The 23,095-nt window shown below is 40.1% G+C and overlaps 2 protein-coding genes and 1 long non-coding RNA gene across 3 annotated transcripts; 2 read left to right on the top strand and 1 right to left on the bottom strand.

Annotated features, from left to right (window-relative positions):
• The first annotated feature begins 5,208 nt into the window (after positions 1 to 5,208).
• On the top strand, positions 5,209 to 6,671 carry LOC121792958 (FCS-Like Zinc finger 8-like). The gene is made up of 2 exons (XM_042191107.1): positions 5,209 to 6,262; positions 6,375 to 6,671. The coding sequence occupies exons 1-2, from the start codon at positions 5,529 to 5,531 to the stop codon at positions 6,454 to 6,456; spliced, it is 816 nt and encodes a 271-aa protein (XP_042047041.1). The 5' UTR covers positions 5,209 to 5,528; the 3' UTR covers positions 6,457 to 6,671.
• A 338-nt stretch (positions 6,672 to 7,009) lies between these two features.
• LOC121792959 lies at positions 7,010 to 9,609 on the bottom strand. The gene is made up of 3 exons (XR_006048973.1): positions 9,400 to 9,609; positions 7,440 to 9,295; positions 7,010 to 7,365 (listed from the first exon to the last, which is right to left on the bottom strand). It is a non-coding gene; the product is annotated as an uncharacterized LOC121792959 (long non-coding RNA).
• Positions 9,610 to 19,035: 9,426 nt separating this feature from the next.
• LOC121767193 lies at positions 19,036 to 19,973 on the top strand. Its single transcript, XM_042163411.1, has one exon. The coding sequence runs from the start codon at positions 19,293 to 19,295 to the stop codon at positions 19,776 to 19,778; it is 486 nt and encodes a 161-aa protein (XP_042019345.1). The 5' UTR covers positions 19,036 to 19,292; the 3' UTR covers positions 19,779 to 19,973.
• Positions 19,974 to 23,095: the final 3,122 nt, after the last annotated feature.

Below are 23,095 nucleotides of genomic sequence, written 5' to 3' on the forward strand. Positions count from 1 at the left end.
TCAAGGAGCGGCAGATTCTGAAGCCGAGCCGCTATCTCTCGGCTATACAGAGGCAGCACGACGTCGGCCCCCTGCTCGCCCTTATCGGTAATTAGCCTTACCAGACTACCGACAAAGGCCGAGAACTGGCTGCTCAAAAAGAGTTTCTCCGTGTAAACACGGAGAGCCTCCCCTTGGGCAACCACGGCAGCAGCATCCCTCCGTTTCGTCTGCTCTCGCTGGATGACGAGCTGGTTTTTGGCAAACTGAGCTTCATCCTGGGCCGAAATCCTAGCAGCTCTGGCCTTCTCAAAGTTAGCCTCAGCCTGTTCGGCCCGATGACAAGCAGCCGCCAACTTCCTCTGCATCTCAGCATAGTCATTGGACGCTTTGGAGAGTTCGACGGCGACGAGCTTGGAGAGCATATCGTTCCTCTGAAAATGAATAAAGAAAAAAGTCAACAAAGGGGCCACAAAAATACAGGAAAAAAGCAAGGCCAGAAAATCAAGAAGAGAATTCACCTCGGCGAAGTCCGTGGGCCATAAAAACGGCTCACAGATATGTTCCGAAGGAGGCGCCAAGACCACGTCTTTCTCTGGCGCTCTCGGGGGCTTCTGGGCCTTCCCCTTCCCCTTTGCCGAAGTCGACTCCGGCTTCTTCGGATCCGAAGAGGTTTTTTGCCTTTTCGGAGTCCTCTCGGCATCAGACGCCGAGCTGGTGGTTTTCGGCCTCTCCGGCTCCTTGGACTCCGAAGATTTTCGGGTAGCCTTGTTCAGCATGTACACTGCCAAAAAGCAAGAAAGCAAGTTTAGTTTTCTTCGTTAAAGCAGTAGAGCATAAAGATAAAGAGAAATCCTCACCCTCGGCCTCTTCGTCCGAAGACGAGATGTCGAACACGACGTCGCCCTTGACGAGCTCAGACTCCGTGTATTGTTTCCTAACTATGGGAATCTTGTTGAGCTCGCCATCGAGCTCGTCCAACGGTTCAGGCCGAGGATGACGGATAACGGACTTCGGCCCTCTCCAGGGAAAACTAGGAGCCGCGGTCCTATCATAGTAGAAGAAGCGGTTTTGCCACTTCGGCCACTTCGTTTTACAAAAGGCCCTAAAGGGCTGTACAGGGATCAAGTAAAACCAAGACCCCTTCCTCTTAAATTGAAAGAATTTAAGGATTGCCTTCAAAGACAAATCCCTTCCTAAATTACGGAGTTCGGCAGCGAAGGCCGACAAGTGCCTCCAAGAGTTCGGAGTCACCTGGCCTAAAGGAAGCTGAAAAAAATCTAGTAAATCTATAAAGGCAGAAGGGAGGGGGAAACGAAGCCCGCATTCTAAGCAGGCCTCGTACACGGTGGCGTAACCCTCCGGCGGGGAGTCAGCCCTATGATCGCCGTCAGGTACCACCACCTTCCCCCCAGGAAAAAAGTATTTTTCGGGTAGGGATATCACAGTATCCTTACTCAAAATACTATGGAAATACTCTACGGTCTTCTCCCCGGATTCCTTCCGGCTAGAAGACCCCTTATCCCCTTTCCTACCGCTACCCGACTCCGAAGAAGAAGAAGAAGACATTTTTCTTACTTTTTGAAGGTGAAGAAAGTCCGAAGAAATTCTTGAAAGCGGAGAGAGAATTTTCGCAAAAAAGAGAGAGTGCAGAAGAAGCAGTCGCAAAAGTGCTTCAATGATGAAGAAAGGAGGTATTTATCAGATTCGGCGAAGATTTCAAAATCGTCGCACCGTTTCGAATCCCACCTTTTCAGGATTCAACGGCCGGATTTTACTGTCGCATTTAATGCGAGGCACGTCCCCTGACATCAGCCTCCCCCTTGCCTTTATCCAGAATGCCGAAGTGACTCACTTTGCCGAAGTGATTCACTTCGCCCTTCGGGGGGGGTAGTGATGGGGTGCGTACCAAACAAGCCCAACAGCAATGACGGCCCATCAGCCCAAAGCCCAAGGAAGAGTATGAGTTCGGCATTACCAAGGAGTTCGGCCTCAGCCTACAGCTCGGTAAAAGCCAACCAATCAAGCTCTGCTCTCAGGTCGGCATCAAGCTAGAGTTCGGCCTCAGCCTACTGCTCGGTAAAAGCCAACCAATCAAGCTCTGCTCTCAGGTCGGCATCAAGCTCTACTCTCAGATCGGCAACCAGAGCAGTTCGGTCTCAGCATTCGACCGAACAAGGAGTTATTGGACCCATACTGGATTTCCACAACTTCCAACACACCCACTACCACGTGGTGTCAACTCAGGCCACGATCGTAGGCCATGACCTACACTACATCCACGATCTTAGGCCATGACCTACACGACATCCACGACTTAGTGGTGATGCAAGCCACGATCTTAGTTCAAGGTATAAATAGAACTTAGATCAGATAGAAAAGGGTTAAGCTCTCTAGAGATAAAATCATATAGCAAGTCTGTGTTGTAAGCTGTAATCCCAGATCAAGCAATACAATCTTGCCCTCCCTTCTTCCCGTGGACGTAGATTTACTTCAGTAAATCGAACCACGTAAATTCTGTGTGTTGTAGTTTTCATTCTCTACCAGCATTTACTAACATCAGAAATTCGCGGATCCATCACAAATAGTTCAAATCGATGACGTTGTTGAGTTATTTGTTGAGTATGTTGAGAAAATTATAAAATTTATAGACGCTCTTATTCTAATAAAATGTATATATTTTTAATATAAAATTTTAAAATTATGGGATGAATCAAAATTTTTAATTTTGTAATAATTTGTTCATTTTGATAATATTCTAGTTTTAGAGTAGCATATGGTGGTAATCTTACAAATTATTTGGTATACATCGGAGTAGTTTATTTTGGTGTTCATCAATTTGGTTTTATCATCATTTTCTTGTCAATCATTATATACCTTTTCCATTTCATGTAACACAGTGCCTTTCTTTTCATGATTAAATTACCTTTTAATCATGGTGTTTTTTGTTTATTTATTCCCTTTAAAAGCACCTTTTCAATATTTTGTTCTTTAATTTTTACTTTTTAAATCTCTTTTTCTAATCTCAAAAAGCTTTGTCTCGTTTCAATTGTTAAAGAGATTTCCACACATTACTGAAACTTACTGTATAAATTGTTTTTTATGCATAATTCCAACATAAATAATGATAAATTTGGTCTCTAAACAAAATAGAACCAAAAAAAGATTTAGTTAATGATTCTATAATCAGAATGTAACTATTTTAATCAAGTCCATAAATGGTAAATAGACTAGGCTCAAAATTAAACATGAAGTCAAGTTGAATCTAATAAGTGGAGTATATTTATAAAAAAACATATTTACTGAATTAAAATATTTATTTTAATTAAAATATTCTGAAAAAGATTATATATTTACTAAGATTCATTTTTTCCTGTAACTGATAATTAAGGCGCGATTGACAACTAATGTATGTTAGTATGAAATTATAAATTTATAATTTAAATATCAAATTAATATACCTTAACTGGTACTCATTTACATTAAAATAATTGGTCAAGCTTTAATTTGTTGAATTAAAATTTGAGTAACAAAATCTATAACCCTATCAATAATTGTGACCACTCTATTATCTATTCTAGACTTCATCAGTAGTACTTTTGTAAGTGGATGAAAGCTTATCTAAATCTTATGATGATAGGTCCATGAGCTTTTATGGTTTCAAGTACAATGGTAAAAGAGAAATAGCAGCGAGATCTGCCCCTCCATTGCGAACTGCGCTACGCCCCTGCGGGCAAGAGAAATACTGTAGTAATAATACATTTGGATGATAATTTCAAAAGAAATTAAGCCAGATTAAATTGTACAAATATGGGATGAGACACCATTTTAAACTATTTTGGATGGTACTTATTAATTATTATTGACAAATTGTACGGGTTGGATTGTTATCATATCAATCTGATAATAACTCAGTTCGTAAAAAAACGTAAATATAGCCTGTCAAAATCAAAACCCGAATATGAATTGACTTGCTACATTCAAACTCGAACATCATTCTTAAATACGATCTATCAAGTAACTCGAAACCGAACACGAATATGACTTTGCTACATTCAAACTCTAGCACCATTCGCACACGACAATAATTCACTCAGTGGCATGATTCGATTTAGGTTTGACATAATATGATAATACTAACTTAAACTCGATAAGACACGACAGGTACACGATAAAGATGATTCAAATATTGTGTTTATTTTTTTTATGTTGTATTTTGGGTGTATTCGTGATGTATTTTCAGGTAATACAGTTGAAAATTGTCAACTAGTCCCTAAATTTGAGAGAGGGGTAAAAATGTGGGGAGCATTTCACCTCCAAGTGCGTGCAAATATATTTATGTGCATTTGTGGGGCGCTGAAATAATAGCGACGAAACACAAACCACGACAAAATAGCTTTCACAATTATTGCATAAACAACTAATTCCACTTTTTTAATTATTGCAAATATTAATTTTTAATCTTCATTGTTACGTACATGATGCGACTCTCTAAATAATTCAAGCTACCAAAATCCCATGTTGATTCATTATTTTATAGTTTTTATTATCAAATATTATTCTCTATGTGTTGGATTTTAATTATTGTTGTCTTAGTTCGTTAACCTTACTATTGCAATATTCGTTATTAGCTTAATAATGGTGAAACCTTTTAAATCCCCCTCGTTTGCCTATATATGTGATCACTAGAAGAAAATACTCCTACTTAACATGAACCTAATGATTGTTGTATTCGTTATTAGCTTTATAAAATATATTAATGGCGAAATATTTCAAGTCCTTCTTATTTATCTATATATACGCGTGATCACTAAAAGAAAATAATAAGTTAGTATGAACACACTATTCGAAGCGTAATTTGTTTGAAAAAATGAAGCTTTCTTCAATTTGACTTATAGTTGATTAACTAAAATTTTTGCTGTAATTTTCTTACAGATTTTTTTAAAAATTAAAACCCATAAGATAACTTGTAAAATTGTTAAAAAAACAAAAACAAATAATTCAAATTCACATTGGGATTGCCTACAATTTGACTACAACCCCCAATTATTAAACATACTATTGAGAATAGATCACTATATCAATATTAAATTACATACACTCCCAAAGAAAAATGAATCCCAAAATAATTAATTAGAAAAAGAAATTCAGATAGAAATCAAGTGGGGCCCAATCTTGCTGGCATTTCATTTTCTCTGTATTTATTTTCTTCCTCTCATCTCCTCAAATTCAATCAATCATACTCTTTAAAAAGCATCACTCTCTCTCTCCTTCTTGATCATTTCTGCACTCTGCAATAGCTTTTAATAAGGAAAAAAAAAAGATCGAGCTTCTTTTTTTGTTTGTGTCAAAAAAAATGGAAGCTAATGAGATTTGGCATTGTTTTTCACCATCCACTTTATTCCTCTCCATTTCCTTTTGATTTCTCTCAGTTTTCACCTCACAATAACTCCTCTAAACCAGGTATTCTTTCTCTCTCTAGGATGTTGTGAGCTAAACACACTTTCTCTGTGATAATTTCAGCTTAAATTTTGAATTTTTGAAAAGAAATGGTGTGGAACAGATCAAGAGCAGTGAGAACCAAACAAGCTCTAATGTCTGATCAAACTCCATTGTTCCTCTCTCCCACCAAAAGCCCTAATTCCTCCCCAATTTCCTCCTTCTTCAATGGCTTTCTCCTCCCAAAATCCAATCTTGAATCCGAAACCACCAGCCCCACCTCAATTCTCGACCCCAAAATCCCCAATTTCCAAAACCCCTTCGCCCTCGACCCGCCTCTCCCGCCGCCGCCGCGCCACCACGACTTCGAAAAATCGATTGGGCTAGCCCTAATCGACTCGATCGCCGACGATTTGGGCGGCGGCGATTGCCGATTCCCGAAGCCGATTAATCGGCTGGCGCTGAAGGTGCAGATTCCGGAGATCAGCAGCTCGATTTCGGCGGCGGTGAGTGAGCAATCGCCGAGATCGCCTGCGGATTTTGGGATCAAGACGCGGGGGTTGCAGATGACGAGTCCCTTCGGCGGCGGCGGAGGAGGAGGAGGGAAGGGTTTTGTGCGGCAGCTGTCGCTGAAGGAGATGGAGATGTCGGAGGATTACACGTGCGTGATCAAGCACGGCCCCAATCCAGAAACTAAACATATCTACGATGACTGCATTTTGGATGATCATGATTCAAAATTGGATCTTCCGCAGCCCCAAATTGAGGAATCGAAGGATTTCTTCAGCTTCTGTCACGCTTGCAAAGCTGTTCTTCAAGAGGATAAAGACATTTACATTTACAGGTTAGCTTTCCTTTTTTTATTTAATTTTTTTTTCTGTTTTTTTGGTATCAATGATTGAGGTTATGTCTATACTAGTAATAAAAATTAGAATATTATTATTTTTGTATTGCAGGGGTGAGAAAGCATTTTGTAGCCAAGAATGCCGCAGCAAAGAAATGATTTTTGAGGGGATGGAGAATCCAGGGGCATTTTAGGGATTTTGGCCACAAATTAATGTGAAGATTTTTTTTTTGTTTTTGAATCTTCTGAATTTTTGTTGCTTCTCTTTCTCCCTTTGCATATATACAGATAAATGGGAGGCAGAAATCATTGCTTGGAACTTGTTTCACATATGATGAATGATTTTGGCAATTGAAACATTTGTAAGAATTGATCAGTGGTTAATTAAAACATTGTAACTTTAAGGCAACAATGATTACCTTGTTACATTTCATCTTGGCCGTTGAATCTAATCCATCACTGTACAAGTCTTCTCTTAGGTTGCTTTCATATATAGGAGTTGTATTTTTATATCTCAATGAAAAATCCAAAACTAGCTGTCGTTTTCAGATTAAATGGACTTAATATACAATTCAATTTAATAGAGGGTAGCTGCCTATCAAGAACTCATTCATGGATGTCTTTTGCTTGAAGAGTCTAAGATAATCTATCATTTACTTTAATGGATTGAGTTGAGTAATATTGTCAATCTTAGGCTCAACTTCAATCAACCAATTTAAATGTTTCATCATTTTAAGCTCACACAAATTGAAGGTTCATCAAAAGCTACATTGATAAGCATAATGGTTACTAGAAAAACAACACAATAGGAAAGTAAAACAGCCAAAGCTAACAACTTGGAATCTGGAATAACAGGATAAGTTGCTTGGTAGTAAGAAACAAACCAAACAAGCGGACACAAGTTCAAAATATCTCAACAGGACATAAGCAAAATACGATAGTTCACAGCTATCAGAAACATAAGACTCGAATCATGACACTTCGAGCTCCAGCAGACTACCATGCATCGGAATACGAAAGGACCAGAACCAACAGATCAGCGATACAAGATACTGGAACAGCCTCCAGAAGAATCTTTCTTCCATCAGCTACATGAACAAGCACTGGCAAAGAAAATGAGTGAGTACAATATTAGCATCTACTATGAAACAAATAGTACTAATAAAAAAGCAATTACCTTGAACAGCTTCAAATGATCGACAATCTCTGGTATCAATGGAACTAAAGACCAACAAGGAAAGAGTTTAAGGTAAAAACCCACTTCATGGAAGTAGACAGGCAACACAGAGGAGTGCACGGAAAGGATCAAGCTTAGGCACTAAAAGAAGGAATCACCTCATCAACAAAGAGAAAAGGCTAAGCTTGCAAGAGCAAACTCAACTACTATCAGATGGAAGCACTATAGGTGGAGATCGACTAACCTATTCCCATTCCCAGTTTTCTTTTTATAAAACCAAGAAAAGTTGGCGATGGGAAAACCTAGATCAGAAGTCAGTAAAATTTTTAACTAGAGAAAAGGAATAAAGGAAAAAAGGATGATGAGGCGACTCAGATAACAACCAAAAGAGAATGCAAGAGCATCTGAACAGCAAAGTGAAAGGAGACTAAACAGAATATTAGGACGGAAACATGGAGAAAAGAAAGACAAACTATTGACACTAAAAAAGTTAGGTTATACATTGAATGTACATTCTGTATAAAAAATCTAACTATTGAGGAAGACGTTAGGAGAAGTGAACGGAATGCTGAAATTCCACTTTCAATAGCATCTAGGTTACCCCAATCTGAGAATTTGATCGCTTTTAATGGAGCAATCATAAGAACTTTAAACCATAAGATTTCCAATAAAGCATGCCAATTGAACCCTTGATCAACCCCTGTTTTCCACTTCACAACTTCCATATGCAAAATCCATGCCCGAGCAACCAAACCATACATTCCCAACCACACAAGAGGTTCCGGTTCCAGAGATAAAGAGATCATCGATCAACAAGATATAGCTCCAGCACTACCATGACACCAGTGCTTTAGCATCACATGATCTTTTTTATTAGACTTAAAAACACTATGAACTACATAAAGCTAAATTCCTTATTTACAGGAACATTAACCACCACCACCACCACCACACCCCCAGACCACCCTTCATTCCTCATCGATATCAAGATTAAGCATGCGGCGCAAGGTCTTCGTCGCAGAATCAGCAATGTCAAACAAATCACTGGGAGAAGGACTGTGCTCCCTAGGGGAAGCAGGTGCAGATTTAGAGAGGCAAGGCAGATCAATTTCTGATGCCACCATCGGAAAATCAAGAGAAACGGTTCTTTTAGGCATCAGTGAGAATTTAGGCATCGGCAAAGAACTCGGGGGAGGTGAATTGGAATAAGCAGGTCCAGCCCATAGCTCAGAAAATTGAAACCCTTCAAGCCTGCTCTCAAACTTGATATCCATAGGTATTGGAATAGAACAGCTGTTAGCAATTCTTTTCAGTAATTTCGGGGGTTCACAAACGGATGGGGAAGGAGTTTTAGGCGATAAGATAGGGCAAAATGCTTTTTTGGTAACAGGGGCTTTTGTTTTACTCGAGCTAGATTTAGCTGGAGTTGAGAGCAATCCTTCTCCAGAATGAAATGTCCTACAATTAATTCCCCGAAAACCCCCAGTTGGTGGTGAACTTGACCCAAATCTCGTCGAGCCATGGCCACGGCTTCTTTCATGGTACTGATGATTTCTGTGATGAGAAATAGCAACTAACGTTTCCATTTCCCCTAAATTTTCACCCTAAAATTTCACTTCGGTACTTTCTGTGCCTCTCTTTCAGATCTAATCTTAGCTAGATCTATCAAATCAACGACTTTCACAATTCTAAGTCTATCAATCTTAAGCAAACAGCAGGTTTAAATTTCCCCCACAACCACCAAAACCTCAGTAGATCAACCTTTATTTCTGCCAAACCGTCCAAATCATCGAACATATATCTATTTACGAGCTTATTCAAAACAACCGTACCCTCACTCTTCAGTTTCTTCAGATCTACCAACATTACACAGAAAATAAACACCAAAAAGGAACAATCAATAAAAAAAATCACAAAAAATAAATATTTGGGGGAAAACACGCACAGGAACGAAACAAACCTGATTTCACAAACGAAATCTCCAAATAAAATTTCCTTTCTTCGGAAATAATCGGCTTAATCGAGTGTATTTTGGAGTGTGAATCGATATAAAGGTGTGAATTAGGTCGTTTGTAGAGAGAGAAAGCGATTGGAAGTTCAGTAGAGAGCAGTCTGCGAGAGCATTTTCATTTGTATTTTTGTGAGAGAGAAAAGAAATCTTCGGATCTCAAATGGACTCACAGTTGTATTTAAATTTCCACTTCAGGAACGGCGTAATGTCGTGGATTGAGTGCGTCAGTGATTTAAATTTACCAAATGGCCCCTGCGTGTAACTTCTAAAGCCATCCACAATAGGAATAGCCCACTAATAACCCAGTCATAGCCTAGCCACTGCCACATCATTAGCACTAAAAATCCTCCTGCCACATCATAAATAGCTCAGCCATAACCTAGCCACATCATAAATAGCTCAACCACATCAATAGCCACATCACTGTTAACAATTATATAAAATGACATAATTAACAATCACACAATATACAGAATTTAATTTACGAGACATATACGGGAAACATTAATAATACGATTAAAAATTTAAAAAGTACAATAATTTAAAAATATTACAATAATTAAAAAAAAGTACAATAATTTAAAAAAAGTACAATAATTCACTCCTCTCGCCACCATCGCCTCCGTCGTCGCCTCTACTCCCGGCAGCTTCCCTCTGTGCCGCCTCCAAATCCTCCTGCATGCTCAGGAGCAATGTTTGAAGCAAACTCTTCTCCACGGGGTCCACCGCCGCCCGCCATTCGGCCATCGTCTTGACCATCTGAGCGCGCGTTTGTTGACGCGCGGAGAATTTGAGATCCGCTGTGGATTGGCCAAGGTGGGATGCCGACTGGACCTCCTATGAACCCCCGGCGACCCCCATCGCCTCCCGTTGAGCCCGCATGTGCCCAACCGGGCGAGTACGGCGAGCAAACGAACGAGGGGTCGGGACCTCCTAGGCCGTCTCAGGGAGGTCGTGGGAACCACCGCTACTGCTGCTGAAATCACCGGAATAGTTAAGCCGTTGCTTCTTCGGCCAGCCAGAGTCGACACCTACTCGGAGTCGTTCAACACAAGATAGCAGTTCCAGTAGGTGAAGTCCTTGTACACCCCCTTCAGGGGGAAGGCTTTCTCCGCTATCCTCCTGCAGTCGACCTCAGTTTGCCCACTGCTCATCATGCGGAGGGCGTTGGTGTACAAGCCCGAAAATCGGGAGACCGCAACCCTGATTCGGTCCCACGCCTTCCGGCAATCCTCCCCATTGCGTGGCCTCCCCTCCGAGCAAAACCTCTGGTAGGCTGCTGCTATCTTGCCCCACAAGTTGACGATCCTCTGGTTGTTCGAAACGAGAGGATCGTCGCAAACACTCACCCACGCCTTGGACAGCGCGACGTTCTCCGCGTCCGTCCACCTCCTCCGTACCGCGTTGTCGTCCTCACCCGGCTGCGAGGACTCGCCGACCCTTTTCCCCTTGCCTTTCTTCTTTGGGGCGCCCCGACCCCGCCCTGCACCCCCCGTTTGAACGGGAGCATCCGGAATACCGGAAAGATCTATCCCCAAGTCATCGAAGGAGAAAGTGTCAAACTGGGCCGGAGGCGCAGCCTCCGTTGGCGTCGATGTGTGCGACGAACCAGTCGAAAAATCAATACTGGGGCGATAGAGGTCCCCCGGCGTCCCCTGTGTCGCCGGTACCCCCCCGGGCCCCGGGCATCATCTGCATTCCGGGTGCCCACCCCGGCATCTGGACACTGGGTGCCCACCCCGACATCGCCGGAAACGCCCCCGGCGGACTCTCCCCCGCTGGTATCCCGGGCATCATCTACTGCCACGGGTACATGTTGTAGTATGGGTGCATCTGACTCGGGTGCATCTGACTCCATCCACCTCCCACGGGGATCGGGGGAGTTTGAGATCCGCTACTCCCTGAAGTAGGCTCGTTGTTGAGATCCATTTACCGTTGTTGATCTTGTACAGAAATTTAGATAGAGAGAGTACTCGTTAATACAAGTGGTGCGAATGAAAATGACAGGCAAGTCGCGTATATATAGTGTTTCGGAATAAAAAAAATTAAAAATTCGCGCTAGGCGGTGCGCTAGGCGATCCGGACGCTGCAATAGCGCCTAGCGGATCGCCTAGCGCACCGCCTAGCGCCGCGGAATCGCCGAGCGCTAGGCGGTTTTTTTCCGCGAAATCGGCTAGGCGGCTGCAATAGTTCGCCTAGCGCACCGCCTAGCGCACCGCCTAGCGCCGGCGCTCGGCTAGGCGGTGCGCTAGGCGCTATTGTGGATGCTCTAAGAGCATCTCCAATGCCGGCGTCAAAATCGCGACGCCAGTTCTGACGCCGAACCATTGGAACCGCCGTCGGCGAAATCGGCGTCAAAATCGGTGTGGCCATGCCGATTCGCGCGATGACGCCGGTTCCGACGCCGATCCTCACGACGCCATTGTGGATCCCGGATCGGCGTCAAACGGCGTCAGATTTTACTTTTTTATTTTTTTTTCTTATGAAAACACTATATATACGCGCTTTGAACGTCATTTTCATTCGCACCACTTGTTTTAACGAGTACTCTCTCTCTACCTTACTTTCTGTTCAAGATCAATTTAAGAAATGAGTAATACCGGTGGTAGTGGTGGGGATGCGGATGAGTACGAACGTATGATGAACGAAGAGCTAGATGCCTATACGAGCCGTGAGGTTGATCGATGGATGCAGAGTTATATGCAGCCGGCGGCACCTCACCCACGACCAATTGTCCACCGTCGACAAGTGGTTGCTCGTGATCATGAAGCTGCACATCAGCGCCTGTTCACATATTACTTCGCAGAGGAGCCACGTTTTAACGCCAACCATTTCAGGCGTCGTTTTAGGATGAGGCGGGACTTGTTTATGCGTATTGTTAACGCTTTGGAGCAGCGATATCTGTATTTCCGCTTCAGGCACGATGCTGCTGGCAGACCCGGCCACACCCCTATTCAAAAGTGCACTGCGGCAATCAGGCAGTTGGCGTACGGCACCGCGGCAGACATGTGGGACGAATACCTCCACATCGGTGAGACGACTGCCATCGAATGTATGAAGTATTTTCTGTCAGGGGGTGATCGAAGTATTCGGTGATCAGTATCTCCGAAAGCCTACCCCCGAAGATTGCCGGAATCTGCTGCGGATGCACGGGGATCAGCATGGGTTCCCGGGAATGTTAGGCAGCATAGATTGTATGCATTGGGAGTGGAAGAACTGTCCCGCTGCCTAGAAGGGGTTTTACACGACCGGCTACAAGGGAAAAAATCCCACGATGATCCTCGAGGCCGTAGCTGATTACCGGTTGTGGATTTGGCATGCGTATTTTGGGATAGCCGGTTCGAACAACGACCTAAACGTCCTCAACTCGTCGCCCCTTTTCAACGAGCAGTGCCAGGGCGTCGGTCCGGCCATCAGTTTTGTCGCCAACGGCAACCAGCATGATATGGGCTACTACTTGGCGGATGGGATATACCCTAGGTGGCCCGTCTTTGTGAAGACGATCCGGTGCGCATCAGATGCGAAGAAGGCCTACTTTGCGACGCGGCAGGAGTCGGCGCGAAAGGACGTGGAGCGCGCATTTGGTGTGCTTCAGGCTCGATGGGCTGCAGTTAAGGGACCAACGCGTTTGTGGAATGTCGACTGCATTGCTGATATAATGTACGTCTGTATTATCATGCACAACATGATTGTCGAAGATGAAGGCGTACAACTGACTGATTGGGCCAACGACGATAATGAGGCCGGTCCAAGCCACGGCGTCGCCACCGCCAACGTACGAGGTGGGGTACCTCACGATGAAGAAGCCCTCCTCCAAGCACATGCCGACATGCGTCAGACGGAGGCTCATATTCGACTCCAAAAGGATTTAGTTGAAGAGTTGTGGGCGCAGAGGATTGCAAGGCGTTAGTTTTTATGTAAATTTATGTAATTTTTTTAAATGTAATTTTTTTAAATGTATTTTTTTTAAATTATTGTACTTTTTGAAATTTTAATAGTATTATTCAATTTAAATGTATTTGTCTCGTAAATTAAATTCCGTATGTTGATACGATTGTAAATTAAATTATATAATTGTTATTAGTGATGTGGATATGTAGTGTGAAGGCTATGTGAGGGCTATTTGATGTCCAGTTGATGTGGCAAGCTGATGTGGCAGGAGAACTGTAGTGCTGATGATGTGGCAGTGTGAAGGCTATGTGAGGGCTATTTGACGTCCAGTCTTACTGGAGATGCTCTTAGAGATAGTCGGACACTTTGAAGAAGAAATTAAGATTAGCCCAAAAATAAATACTCCTTTTATCCCAAATTATTTGAGTCGCATTTCATTTTGAGTTTTCCCAAGTTATATTAGTAACTTTCCTTTTATGACTAAAAGACAAATACTCCATCCGTCCCATAGAAATATGTCATATTTCCTTTTTCATTCTTCCCATACAAATAGTCCATATCCATTTAGAGCATCTCCAGTAAGACTGGACGTCAAATAGCCCTCACATAGCCTTCACACTGCCACATCATCAACACTACAATTCTCCTGCCACATCAACTGGACATCAAATAGCCCTCACATAGCCTTCACACTACATATCCACATCACTAATAACAATTATATAATTTAATTTACAATCGTATCAACATACGGAATTTAATTTACGAGACAAATACATTTAAATTGAATAATACTATTAAAATTTCAAAAAGTACAATAATTTTAAAAAAATACATTTAAAAAAATTACATAAATTTACATAAAAACTAACGCCTTGCAATCCTCCGCGCCCACAACTCTTCAACTAAATCCTTTTGGAGTCGAATATGAGCCTCCGTCTGACGCATGTCGGCATGTGCTTGGAGGAGGGCTTCTTCATCGTGAGGTACCCCACCTCGTACGTTGGCGGTGGCGACGCCGTGGCTTGGACCCCACAGCTGCACAAGAGGTTCGTGGACGCGGTGCGAATGAAAACAAGTGGTGCGAATGAAAACAAGTGGACGCCGTGGCTTGGACCCCTCGCATCCCCACCACTACCACCGGCATTACTCTTTCTTAAATTGATCTTGTACAGAAAGTAAGGTAGAGAGAGAGTACTCGTTAAAACAAGTGGTGCGAATGAAAATGACGTTCAAAGCGCGTATATATAGTGTTTTCAAAAGAAAAAAAAATAAAAAATAAAATCTGACGTCGGTTTGACGCCGATCCGGGACCCACAATGGCGCCGTGAGGATCGGCGTCGGAACCGGCGTCATCGCGCGAATCGGCATGGCCACGCCGATTTCGCCGACGCCGGTTCCAATGGTTCGGCGTCAGAACCGGCGTCGGCGAAAAATCGGCGTCGCGATTTTGACGCCGGCATTGGAGATGCTCTAATTACCCTAGTGTAATTGATATCTGACGTAATAAAAAATTCCTGGGACAATTTTACCCTTAAAAAGAATTCCCTTCCTCCCATGTTATAATTTAAAAACGTTATATTCAGAGAGTTAACCTAATAAAATAATAAAGCGTTTGAGAATAAAATAGGAGACAAAATAACGTGAAAGAAAATAATTGAAGAATACTATTCCCTTGGTCCTATTTTAGGAGTCCCGATTTCCCAATTTTTGGTATCACACTTTAAAAATCTCAGTTGGAATATTCCACAAATGATAATAGGTCACACATTTTACTAACATTTTTTCACTAATATTTTATTATACAACTAGTATATAAAAGTATAACTCATATTCCACTATCTTTTTTTCACCAATTCATTTCTTAAAACTCGTGTCGAACTCAAATGAGACTCTTAAAATAAGACGGATGAAGTATTATATTTTGTCAAAAAATGAAATTACGCACTTTATATAGGACACCATAAAAAGAAATAAAAAATCAATTCTGGAAAAAAATTTTGGTCAAAATTAGGGAGATTTCACAAATATGAGAGGCAAATATTTCCTCTGTCGCACTAAATATGAAGTATTTGATTTTCGACACGAGAATTATTGGGAAAAAAAGTAAAAATGATGTTGCTTCTATTTAAGGAAATGTATCATTTAAGGTGGGACAAACAAAAAAGTAAAACACTTTCACTTTTAATTGGATCGAATGATTATTACTCTTTTAGTTCTATATAATTTTTTAATGTAATTAATTGAACTATTTAAATCGTTACTACGATTATTATGTTAAAATTAGTTAATTGTACACTGCCAGACCATACAAATTACTATAAATAACGCTATATATAAGAGAAATATCTTTAAAAATAATCGTTGAGCCTATTATAATTAATTTATTGAAGTAAGCAAACAACTTTATGTATGATGGAGTAATATAATACGAATTCATTCATATGAAACAATTTTATACTAATTTATGAAACCGATTACGAAAGTAAGCAGTTGTTAAATTCTCTAATCATCCTAATATCTCTCTTTGGTAGGTTTTTGAATGATCTTGGTATCCTGATTTTGTTCCTTTTTTTTCTTTTCTTCAATTATGTTACAATCATACATAGTGCTAAGATGATAGTGGAGTGGAAGTAGTGAGAGATAAGAGAAAATATAGGAGTAGAAGAGAGATGAGAAATGACAGAAAACTCCTTAAACTGCTAAAAAAATGTGGAAAAGAAAGAAGAGAGATACAAAGAAAAATCACACACGGTTTTTTAGCAAAAAAATGTTGATAATAATAGGTATGAGATATATCCGCGACTTTCTGTTAAATAATGAGTCTTTCCCTTTTCAATGACTAGTTTTGAAAGCTATCGTTTTCAGACTATTCCCTTTATAATAGGATTATAGGAGGATAAAACAATTATTTTTAGAGTTTGGATAATTTGCATTTGAATGGAGTCTTGGGATTCTGGTTGTGGATCATGATTCTCAAGGGTTGGAGTCTCTTCACAAAATGCTTCTCAAGTGCAAATACACAGGTTCTCCATCTATTTTCCCCCTTTTTCCATCTCCATCTCCATCTCATTTGTAAGTATATAGACTAAGATGTTATGCATTCTTGTTTTCAGCAATGATATGTAATTTAGCACAAGAGGCACTTCATCTGCTCGACACACGAGAAGATGAATTCGACCTAGTACTCGGTGATGTGGACTTGCCAGACATGGATGGTTTCGAGTTTCTTCAACAAGTAGTCCATTAAACGGATATTCCAGTTATAAGTGAGTTGTTGATAATTAAATTTGTGTATGAGTTTTAAATTATTTAGGGTTTATTGAGTTGCAGTGATGTATGATGACGGAGAGACGAGCAAGGTGATGAAAGGGATTCAGCACGGCGCTTGCCACTGTCTCGTCAAGCCCATAAGGCTCAAGGAGATCCGCAACGTATGGCAGCATGTGTTTCGGAAGAGAATGCACCAACAAGATGATAATTCTACTAATATTCATGTTGGCAACAAAAGAAAACAGATCATTACTGTTGGTGTCGGCGTTGGTGCAGATCCTGAAGATCCTGATCCCACCCCACTCAACAAGAAACCTCGGGTGGTTTGGACTCCTGAACTTCACCAGAAGTTCGTCAATGCTGTCCACTGCATTGGAGGATTAGAGAGTAAGTCACTTTAATTCGTTTATGGTTTACAATATGGTTTACAATTTTGTGTTTAAGGTTTATGATTTATGGTTTACATGGTTAACTAGAGATAATGTTGCTAGCCACTTGCTGATAAAAATGGTAAAAATGCTAGTAAAAATGCTATGAGTAATTTGATTTTATTGATTTCATGTTTTTTTTTGTTTCTAGAAGTATAGGATTTCCGTGAGCAAACAAACCAAAGAAAATGAGCTAAAAGCTTTCTATAATGTAATGAATCTCCTAGAGATTCACACGTGATGAAACACAACCAGAATGACACAAGCATCTGTGCAACAACAAATTACACACGCTTCTATGGGTGTGACACCAGCATCTGTGCAATGCGAATGGAGTATAATGATGAGCCAGTGGAGGATGACCCAACGGAGTACAGTGATGAGGGACTCGAAGCCACTTACAACTGGAGCTCCGCTACTCATAACATTGGAACTGATCATGCAAACGCATACCTGCATTGTTTGTGGTAAATTTTGCTATTTTTCTAAATATTATTTGACCGACGTATAAAGCTTATTTGGGATAGAAATGTTTATTATAAATTATAAAGATTATTTGGGATAGAAATTTTATTAGAAAAAGTATATACATGATCCTGAATTGTACTTATTCGATTATCAAAATCGTATTAATTGTTAACGGTGAACAAAGTTTCAGTAAAACACCTAGACGAAGAAACTAGAAAATTAGAATATGATGAACATTTTGTTAAGGAGGTGGAACATGTGGTTCTAACTCTATGGACAATGGTATCTCACCGGTAATTCAACATTCCCTACACCACTGCCATATTATAATTTGAGTGTTGAATAGTAAAAAATGTTCAACGAGGCTCCTTTTATAGTATTGACTCAAATCAAAGAGTTTTCTCGATCTTTATTTTTATAGTAGTTTTTATTTTTTCCATCTCTATCTGCCATTGTGATTAAATCGACTCAAATCAAAGTTCTTTCTAAAATAAGTTTATAGATTAATATGACTCGTGCAAGCCATAGTAACACTTTTTAAAAGCATATGCCAATTATATTCCTATTAATAAATAAATGACCAAAGTCCAATTTTGATCTCTTACACTTGCCTAAAAATTCTTTTTGGTCTCATACATTAAGTTTATGACCTTTTGATTCCTAAACATATTATTTTGGTACCTTTTGATATCAAGCATATTGTTTTGATTCAAAATAACCATTTTATGTTAAAATTAACAGTTCAAATGTTTGATCAATTTAATAACTAAATTATAATATATAACTAAAGTCCAATTTTGGTTCCTACATTTTTCATAAAATTCTTTTCGGGTTCCATACATTAAGTTTGTAATCTTGTTTGGGACCAAAAGGTACCAAAACAATATGTTAGGGGCCAAATGGGCATAAACTTAATGTATGAGATCAAAAAGAATTTTAGAGCAAATATAAGAGACCAAAATTAGTCTTTTGTCTAAATAAATCCACTAATAACACATCTTCATATATCGGGTTATTTTTATATTAAATCCGAATTATTATTTTATAGTAGCGTTTTTTCTCAAAATTAATTGGTGGACAAAATAATTTATCAAATTTAGATTTCACTTCTATTTAAGTTACACCCTCCATTCCTTCCAATTATATATGCATTATTTCCCTTTTTGAACGCCGCAACCATTAATTAATCTCAATAGGACATATTCAAAAATTTACTAATATAACTCTTTCTTAATACGAGTATTTTCCAACCTCATGAAAATCTCTATGAGCTTAACATAATTTCCGTATTGAACAATAAATGCAAATATCAAGATCGTGGAACTAGAAAAGAGCTCAATTTAGATAATATTCAATTAATCTATCGAATATTTTCTTAATTCAATAATAATGTCATCGAATTTATTCGAATCGAAATTTCCTCCAACAATCGAGTGTGTGCACGAGGATAATCAATTAAATTTACTACGTAAAATAATTTTTAAACACTTACTGCATAAATTGAATAATAAATCATCAATAAAAATCGGTGTTACTAAAATTGCGTCTTCATCTTTCTCTCTCTGTCCCAAAACCATCTCTTTCTTTCTTCTTGGATTTTCTTCACAACAATTCCACAGCCCCAATTCATTTCTCAAAAATCCATTGATTAATCCTCAAATTTCACAAACCACCGCCCTTTTCCTGTGCAAGATTCTTCCTTTTCCCCCAATTTCTTCCTCTCCCATCGAAATCCCCCCTTTTCCACTTCAATTCAGATTCAATTTCCCCCAATTTGAATCCATGAAGGTTCACCCGGCGCCGCGGAAGCGCAACATTACGCTGCGATACGACGTCGCATCGATCCTCGCCCAATCCGACGGCTGCCGGCAGAAGAAGCTGCGGCGCCTCCCTCACATCTTCGCCAAGGTGTTAGAGCTCCCCTTCCACTCCGACGCCGACGTCTCGATCGAGGACACGCCGCTGTCGATCCGATTCACCGCCGCCACCGACGACATCAGCGGCGACGTCAGGGCGGAGGCCGTCGCGATCTACCCCGGCGTCACGAAGATCGTCGTGAGGGGAGACGGCGTCGTCGATGTCTCCGGGACGGAATTCGAGCTCGATCTGTGGCGGTTCCGCCTGTCGCCATCCACGCGCCCCGAGCTTGTGTCCGCCGCCTACGAGGACGGCGAGCTGGTGGTGACCGTGCCGAAGGGGGAGGACGAGGAAGACGGCGGCGGCGGCGGGGATTTGGGGAATCGGAGGAGGCTTGTACTTGTACAGTAACCTAATTTTCCCCCTCTTTCTCTTAGCTCCAATTTCAATTTCGAAGAATGTTTATTTCGTGATTCACGACGCAATTTCAATTTAACTTTTGATCAATCTCAACCTGGTTTAGATGTTAGTTAAGCTAGCTAGGTTTTGTTGAGAACAGAAATTGGGGGAAAAATAAGTTTAATCTTGAATTCAATTTTACTTCAATTTTGGGGCTGAGCTTCATCAAGGTTGATTCTTGCATGGTTATTTGATGTTTGTGTGATGAAATATGAAAATGAAACCATGTTAGAAAAGTGAAACTCCCATTTCTGAATATTTTCTTGGATTTGTGTATATGAGTGCATCATGCTTGTTTGAAAGTTGGAACATCAACCCCTTGGTTTGAGAGTCTACAAGGTAGTTTTACTCTTCTTGGTTAGGTTTGTCCAATCCGATATATTACCTGATCCGACCGAGAAATCATTGGGTACCGGGCTTCGGGTTCTGGTTCAAGTAGACTGGGTTCGGATTGATTGGGGTTGGGTCGTGTTTGGGTTTTAGAGATTGGGTGGCCAAAATTTCGAGATTACCCGATCCGACCCGATAATCGTTGGGTACTTGGTGATAGGTTTGGGTTCAGGTAGACTTTGTTCTGATAAATCAGGTTTGGTTGCCCGAATTTTTCAGGATAGCCCGATCCAACCCGAAAATATACGGGTTCGGGTTCAGGTAGACTGTGTTCTGATTAATCGGGTTCAAGCTTGGGTTTTCGTGATCAGGTATCCGAAACTCTCAGGTCAGGTAGCCGCGAGTAGCCGATTGGAGAGCCATAAATTCTTGGTTATTATAGCAAGGGTCTTGATTAAATTTGTGTTATGTTTTGTGTTCTTGTGTATTTTGGAGAATTGGATGTTTGATCTATGTGTTTGTGTTGTTGATTGGAAGGGAGGTGGGGTGGGGTCCATTTTGCTTTGTCCAATGCCTCTAATGAATTTGTGAGTAGAAATTTCCTATCCTTGTTTTGTGACCATGACTAGATATGGTGGTGGCCATTGTGAAATCGATTCGAAAGTGAAAGATTCGATTTTTATTTCACTTTTGTTGTCTTGTCTTGTTTCTTTTAAAAAATTTAGGATCAACCATAATTTATGCCCACAACTTTCAACCCTTATCGAGAAAACGCCCTTAATTTGCATTTTTAGGTTCATTCAACTCCTAGAGTATAATATAAATCGATTATTTTATAGGAAAAATGTTCACCAAACTTTTTCGAAGCAGGGATTTCTTTTAATTTAATATAGAGTTATTTTATATGCCAATGGTGGAAGGTTTTGTAACTTTAGGAAAGTGGACCCAAAAAGCATTCATCCTTTTACAATTTTAATTGATTCATTGCATTGATATCAATCTTATCTTTTAGTTTTAGCTCTATCCCTTTCTTGTCAAGTGTCGGCCAAATTTGGAAACCACCATTAACAAAAAAGAGGGGAGTCAGCTTAGGCAAAAAAGAAGATTGATTAAAATTTATTTTAAAATTTTGAGTTTGAAATTCAAATAAATTAAATTTATTGAATCGGACAAACTCCTCGAGTTCGGCCAGCCAAACGTTCTTGGGCTACATGGTTACGGGTGGGCACAGAGTGTCACCCCTCAAAATTAATTTTTTAATTCGTCTTGCGGCGCTATGGGTTTGGCGGCTAGCTCGCCGGAGACGTTGAATACGTCGCCGTATTTGATGGCTTCCACATTTTTTGGCTTCTCCTCTTCCTTCTTATTCATTCTCACTTTATTATTGTTTAAATCAAATTAAGGTTTAATTTGATGGTGTTTTTAAGGGGATTTTGGCGGTGGAGTTATACACTTGTTAGCTTTGTTCGAGTTGCATGTGGCATAGTACTAACGATTTTACAAATTAATTTCTTTTTATTTCTCTGATTTAGGCCATCCACAATAGGCGCCCAGCGACCGCTCAGCCGAGCGTCGGCGCTGGGCGGTTCGCTGGGCGGTCTATTGCAGTCGCCCAGCGGACGATTGGAGAGAGAAACCGCGCAGCGCTGGGCGGTTTCGTGGCGCTGGGCGGTGCGCTGGGCGATCCGCTCGGCGCTATTGCAGCGCCCGGATCGCCCAGTGCGATTTTTTTTTTAATTCGAATTTTTGAAATTCGAATTTTTTTAAAAAAAATCAAATATAAAAAAATATTATTTATTTATAAAAATTGTTTTCTATATATAAAAATCAATTTTTATAAATAAATTTATACTAGAAATTCGTAATAGCCCATATATATTTAATGAGCTTGCGAATTTATGAAACTCATTCTTGGTTGTCTCTCTTTTATAGAGACATCCTTGAATGTTTTATGTTCCACTTTCGATGTGGGACAAACTCATTCTTGGTTGCCTCTATTTTATAAAGACATCCTTGAATGTTTTATGTTCCACTTTCGATGTGGGACAAACTCATTCAAGGATGTTTCTCTTTTATAGAGAGATATCCATGAATGTTTTATGTTCCACTTTCGATGTGAGACAAACTCATTCAAGGATGTTTCTCTTTTATAGAGAGATATCCTTGAATGTTTTATGTTCCACTTTCGATGTGGGACAATCTCATTCAAGGATGTTTCTCTTTTATAGAGAGATATCCTTGAATGTTTTATGTTCCACTTTCGATGTGGGACAATCTCATTCAAGGATTTTCTATAAAATTGTATTTTAAATTATGTCATTTTTATTTTTTTAAGATTTTAATTATCTCTTTTTTTATTTTTTAACTTTAAGTTGTAATGTTATTTTAAATTTTCATTTGTAAATTTAATTAATGTAATTTTTTTAATTATGTAATTTTTTTTAATTATGTACTTTTTAAATTTTATTAATATTAGTGAATTTTCCCGTATATGTCTCGTAAATTAAATTTCGTATATTGCGTTATTGTTAATTATTGCATTTTGTATATATTTGTTAATAGTGATGTGGATAGTATGTGGCTAGGCTATGGCTGGGCTATTGCTGGGCTATTTGCTTGTTTTGATGATGTGGCAGGAGGATTTTTAGTGCTGATGATGTTGCAGTGGCTAGGCTATGGCTGGGCTATTTCTATTGTGGATGACCTTATAGAATATTGAGAAATTCTAAATAGATTTCTTTTAATTGTGTGCACTGCTCATTGGGCTATGTGATTGGGTGGGTGGGCCTGTTTAAAAGTATTATGGGCCTATATATTGGGCCTTTATCAATCACAGGCCCGTGCCTCAACTATTCAATTTCAAAATATAGGAAAATTTCATTTGTAGTAAGTTAGTATAGTAGTAAGTAGTAGTAAGTGTAACCATACTTCTATTACAT

This window comes from Salvia splendens, chromosome 2 (assembly GCF_004379255.2).
Source record: "Salvia splendens isolate huo1 chromosome 2, SspV2, whole genome shotgun sequence".
Taxonomy (NCBI): Eukaryota; Viridiplantae; Streptophyta; class Magnoliopsida; order Lamiales; family Lamiaceae; genus Salvia; species Salvia splendens.

What these genes read in the sequence shown, in the direction of transcription:
- LOC121767193 (XM_042163411.1), top strand. Translation starts at nt 19,293, where the DNA reads ATGAAGGTTCACCCGGCGCCGCGGAAGCGCAACATTACGCTGCGATAC.
- LOC121792958 (XM_042191107.1), top strand. Translation starts at nt 5,529, where the DNA reads ATGGTGTGGAACAGATCAAGAGCAGTGAGAACCAAACAAGCTCTAATG. An exon ending in AAAGACATTTACATTTACAG is followed by an intron (nt 6,263 to 6,374) that starts GTTAGCTTTCCT and finishes TTTGTATTGCAG; the next exon opens with GGGTGAGAAAGCATTTTGTA.